The sequence below is a fragment of the Mus pahari genome, chromosome 1 (genome assembly GCF_900095145.1).
Source record: "Mus pahari chromosome 1, PAHARI_EIJ_v1.1, whole genome shotgun sequence".
In the NCBI taxonomy this organism is placed as follows: Eukaryota; Metazoa; Chordata; class Mammalia; order Rodentia; family Muridae; genus Mus; species Mus pahari.
In genome coordinates, this window is record NC_034590.1 from 111,659,580 (window position 1) to 111,669,845 (window position 10,266).

At 50.1% G+C, this 10,266-nt stretch overlaps 1 protein-coding gene across 1 annotated transcript in view; it reads right to left on the minus strand.

Annotated features, from left to right (window-relative positions):
• Window positions 1–322: 322 nt before the first annotated feature.
• The window catches only part of Ifitm10 (interferon induced transmembrane protein 10), a 17,034-nt gene continuing 7,090 nt past the window's right edge, over window positions 323–10,266 (minus strand). Inside the window, exon 3 of the mRNA XM_021219800.1 lies at window positions 323–929. Within this exon, the coding sequence (XP_021075459.1) occupies window positions 780–929 (150 nt within the window). The 3' untranslated portion in view covers window positions 323–779. The remainder of the gene's footprint in view (window positions 930–10,266) is intronic.

Sequence of the window (10,266 nt, forward strand, 5' to 3'; positions counted from 1 at the left end):
TTTCAGGGGCTAAGTAGATGAGAACCCCATCAGCACCCTGTGGGGTTCCCAGGGACTGGCAGCCCATCCCCACCACCACTGTAGGAAGCCTCTGGATACTGCACAGGGTGCCTGGCTCTGTGAACCCTGTGGGGAGCCCCTCCACCTAACACCCCTCACGTCACCATCCTACACAGCTGACCCTCATAAGACCACTTGGTTTCTGAACACACCTCCTACGGAATTAGCTGTGTGCAGGCCCGGGGGCACAGGCTGCAAAGCAGCACTCCAAACCTCCAAGGGACACCTAGGCCCCGGTCGGCACACGGACAGAGACTGAAGCTGAGCTGAGCACATGTTTTAATGAAAGTTCACAGATACAAGAGCTTGGAGCAGGGGTCACAGCTTGGAGGAAGTGGGGGATCAGGAGTGAGGGAACCCCAGGTGCTGGCAGCCCCTATTTCGGGAGCTCCCGTGTAAGCCCTTCTTGCTGGGTGTCAGGTCTGAGGGGTCCAGGATCCTGGGCAGGGTGCATGGGCCAGGGAGGGCAGCCACTGGTCACCAGGCAGCATCATGGGAGGAAGCCCTGAGACCCGGTGCCAGCAGGACAGGGGCAGGCGGCAGATAGGGTGGCTGGGAAGAGTGCGCCACTGGGTCAGGCACTCAGCTTCTGGTGGCCTTGCTGCCATGCATGGCTCTGGGCCTTGGTGGAAGCCCATTCTGCCCCACATTCTCAGCATCCTGAATCTCAGTGACCATCAGTCTCAGTGCTGTGTCTCCAAGACCCACTGCCCGCTAGCTCAGTAGTCAGTGAGCGGGTACCGCAGGAAAATGAAGATGAGGATGATGCAGGAGGCTGCCAGCGCAGAACTGGTGATGTTAAACAGCCGCGCTGTCTTGGCATCCTCCACAGCTCCATTCAGGTCATTCAGGAGCTTCTTGTCCCGAACCTGGAGACAGAAGGAGGAGGAAGAGAGGGAGAGGTCAGAGGAGGCAGCGGAGTGGATGCCAGCAGAGAGAGAGAGAAAGAGAGAGGTCGGCCTGAGGAAGGAGGAAGAAAAGAGACGTCAGAAGCCAGCAGAGGAGAGAGGCCAACAGGGAAGGAGACAGTGGCCATCAGAGGAGGAGGAAGAGAGGCAGAAGTCAGGAGAGGAAGCAGGACAGAGGCCTGCAGACCAAGGGGGACAGAAGAGACAGAGGAGGGGAGACTGAAGCCAATAAAGGAACAGTACGGAGATGCGTGAAGGAGGAGATATGGGGGCCAGCAGAAGAGCGGGACAGAGGTCACCAGTGGAGGAGGAAAGAGGGCAGTAGAGGAGGGAGGTTGGGATGGTGGGGAGCAGGGGGTGAGAGTCAAGTCGTCTCGGACCTCTGTTCTGCAAGCACCCGCCTCCAGTCTGGGGAACATAGTCAATGAAAGATTCATCTTTCACAGTTCATAAGCAAATGGTGTCTAGTCAGAGAAAAAATGGGGAACGAGGAACACAGAGACTCTGTGAAGAATGCTCCAAACAGAAGTTTTGCTTTGTTTGTTTTGGTGTTTTGGGTTTTTGGCCTGTTTTGGGTTTCTTGTTTTGTTTTGTACAATGGCTCAGTGAGCCTGAAGTGACCTAGTGTAAAAGGGAGAGGTGACCCCTAGACACTGGGTGCACAGGCCATAGGATGACAACACCAGAGACAGTCGATGTGGGGTATAATGGCAAGTGTACCCAGTGGGTTGTGACCAGTTGTGACCAGTTCTACCTAGCTAGACGTTAACCAGGAAGCTGAGTGGACAAGACAACCTTGGAAGAAGGAGACAGAGCTTCCCATTTCTAAAAGGCCACCTGGTCAGAGCAGGCATGCCTCAGGACAACCCCCTTGAGGTACATCATCCTGTGAGTGCCAGCTGAGCCTGATGCAAGCTGAAATCGGAGCCTAGAAGCAGATGGGGGTGTCAGGTGAGCACAGGAGATGGGGGCTGCTCTATTCACAGACTGGGTTTGCTTCAAAGAAGAAAGGTGGACAGAAGACCCTTGGACTGGCTGATGCCAGAGTGCGGGAAGTGGGTACCTGAGGAGGGAGTGTGGTAGGAGGGAGGATGGACCGGTGGGAATGGGAGCACGACTACACAGAGGACACCCGAAGCCTGCCAGGAAGAGGGATAGTCCTGAGGAAGAAGGAGCGGTAAGGCAGGAACAAGGAGAAGGGGGAGGGAGGTGTAAGATGGGTACAGTGGGCAGAGGGAGCAGGAAGGAGGAAGGACAGAGGTAAGGTAGAGTGAGAGGAAGGAGAGGGACCAAGTAAAGGGCAGAGCGGTGACCCAGAAGATGGGTTAGATGGAAAGCATGCGTGGGGTGAAGGGCTGAGGGGTCAGGAGAGTAAAGGTGGGAGTGAGACTCTGATATGGGAGGGACCCAGTATCTCTGTCACCAAGAAGGAGGCGTGTCCCCATTTACTGTGCTCCCACAATTTGAGTGAAGTCATTGATAAGGTTTTATAATTTTCTCCAGGAAATTAAATTCTCTCTCCCCCTTGGATTTAGTGGCAGCCCCACTTGTTTATCAACTGTAGTGTGACATCCTTCCTCCGACTGATGCTTGCAGCTGTGTGGACAGATGGATCCCTAGCAAGTGAGATTCTGTATCTAGTTCACCTATCCCACTGCAATCATTAGCCAGGTGTTCTCTTTAACAAGCCAGCTGTTCTACTTCCTCTTGCAAGCCCCTCCTCCAGGGCTGCAGATGTGCTGTAGACACTTTGAGCCTGAGTTTTGCCTCTGGGGTACCCACAAGTAACTTCACACAGTCAGTGGGCCCTCTTGCTGCTCCAGGTGCTTGCCTGTGGTGTGGACACAAGAAAGTGTCCACTTCACAGTGCTGGAAAAGGCTTCATGGTTAGCCTCATGTTTCTGACACATCATCTTGCTTATAGGCTCCTATGAGGAAGAAAAGATGATTCTAGAACAATACTGACTAGCAAGGAGTATGTAGAAGAGCCTTGGCTCACCCTTAGTCTTTTTTATTTTATTTATTTATTTTCGAGACAGGGTTTCTCTGTATAGCCCAGGCTGTCCTGGAACTCACTCTGTAGACCAGGCTGGCCTCGAACTCAGAAATCCACCTGCCTCTGCCTTCTGAGTGCTGGGATTAAAAGTGTGCGCCACCACACCCGGCTATTTTATTTTTAAAAGAAAATACATATGTTACAATTCTCAAGGCTAGACGATAGCTATAAATGCAGAAATGAATATCAAATGAACAGTAGATGTGTGTGTGTGTGTGTGTGTGTGTGTGTGTGTGTGTGTGTGTGTGTGTGCCGAGTAGCTAAGGCAAATGAGGCCACTGATGTGTTGATGTGCATTAGATGAACAGGAGAGACAGGTAGGTCTATGCTGGCTGAGTGGGTTAGGTACTCAGAAGGACATGTGTCAAATGGGAATAACAGGGAAGACAGATATGAGTAGATGTTTGCAGATGGATGATTGTATGAATATGTGAGTGTGTACTGATGAGAAGAGCGGGTGGTGTGAGGAGACAGCACATATAGTGCATGTGTGGGATACAGTGGATGTTTGGACTGGCACACTGGGCTATTGTACTGTGTTTCATGTAGTAAGGATGGACACACAGAAGTGTGCCTTGTGGGCAGATGGGTTTATGAAGGTGTGTTGGGTGGTTAAACTGGTGTTTGCATGGAACTGGTGTTCTGTATCTTTGGGATGGATTCCTGGCATGTATGTTGGATGGGTGGAATGGGTAAACAGATTTAGGATTGCATGTGGGATGGGTGGAGGGAGAGAGGAAGATGTTGAAAGAATATACCACTGACTAATGAACGGGTGGTAAGTAGAGATCCTTAAACTCATCGGTCAATCAGCCAGTCAGTCTATACTTAGTGCCTACCCTGGCATCCTGGGTGTGTAACTGCAGCTGGCCCTGGTACACAACAAGAAACAAAGCAAAGCCTCTGTCCTCGGGGTTCACAGGCCAGACAGGGCATCACAAGACACACGGCAAGCATTTCCCAGACAGACTTCATCAAGTGGATGTTTGTCAGGAGATCAGTGACAAGTTTGGTTCTGAAGGGGTGTGCTCCGGGGGGGGGGCACCAGGTGTGTGTAGGGAACAGAGATCCATGAGGGGGTGGCTGGAGTCAGTCCGGGGCCTGCTATGGGAGGGCAGAGCACAGAGAGGTACGGAACGAAGGAAGCTGTCAAGAAGAAGTGGGGGCTTTGTGAAGACTTCTCAGAATGACATAGAGCCAGAAGACAGGGAAAGCTGAACAGACTCTAGCAGAGCAGTTGGCTGGGGATTAAGAACAGCCAGGGAGGAAGCAGAATCTGGCCTGGCGAGGGAAGGCTAATTTATCACATGGCCGAGAGCTGTGGCAATGAAAGTGGACTGGAGGGTGGATCTCTGGAGCTGTGTTCAAGGCAGAACTGAGAAGGCTGAGGTCAGTGTGGGAGACGATGATGAGGCGGCCTTGAGGTGAGGTGGCCTTGAGGGTAAAGGAAGAGTGAACCGCAGAAGGAAACATGGGAGGCACAGGCTAAAGCACTTAGCGGTGCAGGCCCCTGCACTGGTGAGAGCTGCTTTCTGGACTACGGCTAGACACCCGGAGATGCAATGCTGCAGAGTCAGAAGTTCAGGGGTGAGGTGGGGAGATGAACACATGAAAGGTACCACCACTCGTGTGAGGGTGATGAGATCACATGGGGCACTAGAGGAGCTGGGTCCACCACGATGCACAATCCACATTCAAAGACCAGTAAGAGGACTTGGGAGAGTGGACAGAGGAACAACCTGAAAGCAAAGAGGAATAAGGCGGGTGGGTAGGGCCGGAGCAGAACACTAAAGAATCCACCAGAGCGGGGAAGACACACGAGGTCCAGTGGGGCCCAAAAAGTGACAGATGATGTCTACTGTAGGAAAAAGAACAACAGTAGTGGGGAGACCAGTGGGAAGCTGGGAGAGGCAGTCAGGAAGACAAGGACATGGTGGTCTGACAGATAACCCCATAAAGGGAAGGAAGGAAGGAAGGAAGGAAGGAAGGAAGGAAGGAAGGAAGGAAGGAAGGGCAGGTACTCGGTGGGCAGAACAGTGGGTGCTGAAAGGACAGGAAAGAGGAGAGAAGAGGAAGGTTGATGGTGATCAAGTGGTCAGGAAGTGCTATGGGTAGATACCCCATCAACGTACACAATGAAGGTTCTGACCCCCAGAGACTGGTCAGATGTGGGGCCTTTGAGGGTGAGGCAGCCCTCATCTCAAAAAGCTGACTCCAAGAGATGCCCTCGGGCCTCAGGGTGCTCAATGCCCCAGTGTAGGGGAATGCCAGGGTGGGAAGATGGGAGTGGGTGGGTGGGGGAGCACTCTCATAGAGGCAGGGGTTGGGAGGATGGGATAGGTGGTTTCCGAAGGGGAGACCTGGAAAAGGGAAAACATTTGAAATGTAAATAANGAAAATATCCAAAAAAAGAAAAAAGAAAAAAAATGGGGAAAAAAACATCAGTGTAAGAGAGAGAGGAAGACGGCCATTGACAGCTAGCTATTAGTCTGCCCCTGCCCCCACTCTTGGAGAGGAGGGTCACTATGTGCACGAGACATGGGATATTTCTCAAATTTGTAGGTGGCTTGATCCTTAACAGATCAATCTTGGCTTTGGTATAGACTTAGAACTTAGAAATTCCTTACTAAAATTCACAGACGAGAATGGACATAAGAAACCATAATTGGAGGACTATAGGTTGCAGAAGCAGCTTGGGGCTCTAGCTGTCTGTGATGGTTTGTATATGCTTGGGCCAGGGAGTGGCAGTATTAGGAGGTGTGGCCTTGTTGGAGTAGGTGTGTCCCCATGGGTGTGGGCTTTAAGACCCTTGTCCTGGCTGCCTGGAAGTGAGTCTTCTACTAACAGCCTTCAGATGAAGATGTAGAACTCTCAGTTCTGCCTGAACCATGCCTGCCTAGATGCTGCCATGATGTATCCCACCTTGATGATAATGGACTGAATCTATGAACCTGTAATCCAGCCCCAATTAAATGTTGTCCTAAAAAAAAAAAAAAAAAAAAGCAAAGCTCCAAAAGAACTTTAATCCTTCCACCATGCATGTGGGGACTCACAGAAATGTGAACAGCCTACAGTCCAGAAGAGGGCAGACCTGACCGGAGCCTGACCATGCTGAGGCCTTGTAAAATTCCAGTCAGCCAAACTGACACTGTGGGAAGTCACACAGTGTGGAAAGTTTTCACTCATGCAGACCAAAGCAGGAGACTCAGATTGGGGAATGAGGGGCTGTGGGGGTGATCCAGCAGGCATGAACACATGAAAGATGGGAAGGAGAGATGACATGGTGGGTAGCCAGAGGAATGGAAAGGAGAGCAGACACGGTGGGAAGCCAGAGGGATGGCAGAAGCAGTAGATACACGAGTGAGGGGAGGAGGGAGGGAGGCTGGAGGGCACATGGACGGGGGTTTTTAGAGTGTATGGTGAAACATATAGGTAGAATGGTGGGCTGGGGAGTTAGGCTAGGCAGGGCAGAAAGGAGCTGGCTCACTTACAGAAGAACGGACCAGCAGGGATGGGGAGGAAGTACTAGAAAGCGGCAGAGAAAGGCTGGGGATAGAGTTCAGCTGGCGGAGTGCTTTAGCATGCACATCGCCCAGGGTTTGATTCCTAGCACCACAAATGAATGGGTGAGCACAGGGGTACACACCAGAAAAGCCCGCACTTAGGAGATGGGCCAGACAACTGACCGACTGACTGACTGACGGACCAGGAGTTCAAGGTCATCCTTGAACTTGAATTTGAGGCCAGCCTAGGCTAAGAGGAAGGGAGAGAGGGAGGGAAAAAGGAGAAAGAAGAGAGAAGAGGAAAGGGGGTTGGTAGGGGAGGTTATGAGGGGAGGGGAGAAGGAAGGAGGGGAGAAAAGAGAAGAGAAGAGAAGAGAAGAGAAGAGAAGAGAAGAGAAGAGAAGAGAAGAGAAGAGAAGAGAAGAGAAGAGAAGAGAAGAGAGAATATCCAAAAAAGGAAGGAAAAGATGGACTGGGAAGCCCAGAGTCAAATAAAAAAACAAGAATTTGTGACACCCTGCTGGTGATCTCCAGGGAGTGCCTTGTAGCACTGTGTGTAGTTTCCCAGTTTTTTCCATGGCACTTATATCACAAGGTCTTGTTATCATTAATTAAAATATTCAATTTAGCCTTTAATCCCAGCACTCTGGAGGCAGAGGCAGGCGGATTTCTGAGTTCAAGGCCAGCCTGGTCTACAGAGTGAGTTCCAGGACAGCCAGGGCTACACAGAGAAACCCTGTCTTGAAAAAAAAATTTTTTTTTCAATTTAATCATGGGAGGTTGGGGCCATGCCTGGAATATGCTAGAAGCTCAACCATTACTTGATAGCTTATGGTTGTCTTACTAAAGGTAAATGGGAGACTCGGGGGGGGGATAAAAAGAGTCAGGGTTGGGGAGATGAGGTAGCTAGTAGGTAGGCAGGAGAGAGCAGGGGGGCAGTCTAACAGGTGAACACGGAGCAGAGGAAAGAGAAAGAAATGGGAATATGTGAGTAGATCTAGGTGTGGCTGACATTTTTGAGGAAGCGAGCAGCTGGGTAGGACATGAACGGTGGAAGCTCAGGGCAGGAACTGGCAGATTCTTAGCAGAGATGAAAACCGCCCCTCCCATGATGCCTCACACCTGTGTGACGGCGCCTGTGCATTTTAGACTGACTGGGTGAGAACGGTCCTTGCAAGCATCGCCAGCCTCCTCTAGTTCCTCTCGCCCTGAAGCTCCATCAGGACAGAGTGTTATCTGGGTCTCAGGCCTGGGAGCTCTGTCTGTAGATTCAATTGAACTTCGGAGAAAATTATATCTGACAAAGTGGAATCCGTACTGAACAAGTGTGGGTCCCCCCCCTTCCCTGAGTGATACAATACAGTAGAACAATAACTGCCCTTCCTTTTAACGAGCTTTTATGTCATCTGGAGATCATGTGAGCAAGTCTATGGGATCTAAACAAACACTAGGCTGTTTGAAATAAGGGCCTGGGCATCTGTGAGCTTGGGTGTCTGTAGAACCAATGACCTGTGCATTCCAAGGAATGTATAACTAGAAGCCTTCCTCACCCACCTTTCAGGATCACTTGGAAGCTTTTCCCACCTGGGTTCCCAGCCCCATCTCTCTGCATCCTTAGTCTGTCCCCACATGGAAACTTTATCACATGAACCCATTCACAGTAGATGACAAACCCCTCACTGTGGAAAACAAAGCTTTGTCTCAGGCAGGCATGTCCGGTCCCCTCTCCTGTTTCAACCACACAGGCTATGGAACTTTGTCCCTGGGCTTCTGCAAGGACTTTCCCCATCCTGTGACTCACTTCTTCAGACACACATGTCTATGACCTGGACCACCTTGGGCTTACAGTCAATACACTGACATAGACTTCTGTCTGAGCCCACTTTGTATGAAATAGCAATCCCTGCCACTCTCCTCAGTTTTCACAGCTGACATTACCACAGACATTTCAATGAGTTTTTTGATGGTCTGAGTTCCCTGCCAGAGGGAAGGCTCCTATGGGCAGGGACTGCATGGCCTGTCCCTCATCATCCACTGGGCAATTATTTGCTGCATGTGAAGTGGGAAGTCTAGTGAGAAAGTGCTGGGGCATTCTGATGAATCGATGACTACATGGTGAGGTAGACAGTTTAATGGGTGGCCATAATGGTGACATCATAGGGGGCAAAAGAGAAGATGAGAAGGAGGAGGGCAGTCATAAGCTTCCAGGTAAAGAAAGATGGGGACTTGGGAGATGGCTCGTTTCATGTAAACTGTTCATGCCAAGCAATCATGAAGACCTTCATTTGATCCGAGGAACCTATGTTTAATGTTTTAATGTCAACAACAAAAAGCCAGCAGGGGCTGGAGAAACATCTCAGAGGACTCTGGCTCAGTTCGCAGCACCTAAAGGGTGGTTCACAACCATCTGTAACTCCAGTTCCAGGGTACCTGACAGCCTCTTTTGGACCTCCTTGGGCTCCAGGCATATGCATGGTGCACAGCCATACACGTGAGTAAAATATGCATACACATAAAACAAGATCAATACATTTTAAATATGCTTTTCAAAATTCAGGCCTAGCAGCTCACACCTATAATCTCAGCTCTAGGGAGACAGAAACAGGCAGATCTGTGGAGTTTGATGGCTACCCAGTCAAAATTAACTGTTGAATTCCTGGTTCCAGTGAGAGAACTTATCTCACAAGACACAGTGGAGTTCTGAGGAGATGACTCAATGGATTACGGCATCTGTTGTCAAGCTGAAGAACCTGTGTTCAGTCCCTGTGACCCACGTGGTGAACAGAGAGAATAAACTCCTGAAAGTTGTCCTCTGAACTCCACACAATATATGGCAATGAGTGTGTCTTCACACACATACACAAAAGTGTATATATTTTCTATAAATTGGATGGATTCCAAGGAATGACCCTTGAGATTGACTTCTGACCTTCATATTTGTGCTTACTAACATACATGTGGATTGACATGCATACAAACATGTGCACACACACACACAGACACACACACACACACACACACACTGTCCATGAACATACACATCCAACACAAACACAGAAATGAAGCAAGATGGAGAAGCATGTGGACATAGGGCAAGCCCACAGAAAGAAGAGGGTGAGGAAGGGACAAGATGGGGAAGAAAGTACAGAGTAGGAGTGTGGGTGACCAAAGGATGGAAGAGGTAGATGGTCCGTGTGATGGTTTGTATATGATTGGCCCAGAGAGTGGCACTACTAGGAGGTGTGGCCTAGTTGGAGTGGATGTGTCACTGTGGGCGTGAGCTTTAAGGCCCTCCTCCTAGTTGCCAGGAAGCCAGTCTTCTCACAGCACATTTTAGATGAAGATGTAGAACTCTCAGCTCCTCCTGCACCATGCCTGCCTGGATGATGCTACCATGCTCCCAACTTGACAACAATGGACTGAACCTCTGAGCCTGTAAGCCAGCCCCAATTAAATGTTGTCTTTAGAAGAGTTGCCGTGGTCATGGTGTCTGTTCACAGCAGTAAAACCCTAAGAGAGTCTGTGGAGTAGCAGGATAACAATGTAAGGAGGGAGGATGGAAGAATGCATGGGGCAGTCCATGGATGAAAGACAAGATAAGAAAAAATGGGAAGGCAAGCAGACAGATTGGTGGGTGAACCACAGCAGAATCTGTCGGCGCTTGTGGGCTTTCTCTTTCCCCCTTTCTTTCTTCCTTCATTTCCTTCCTTCCTTCCTTCCTTCCTTCCTTCCTTCCTTC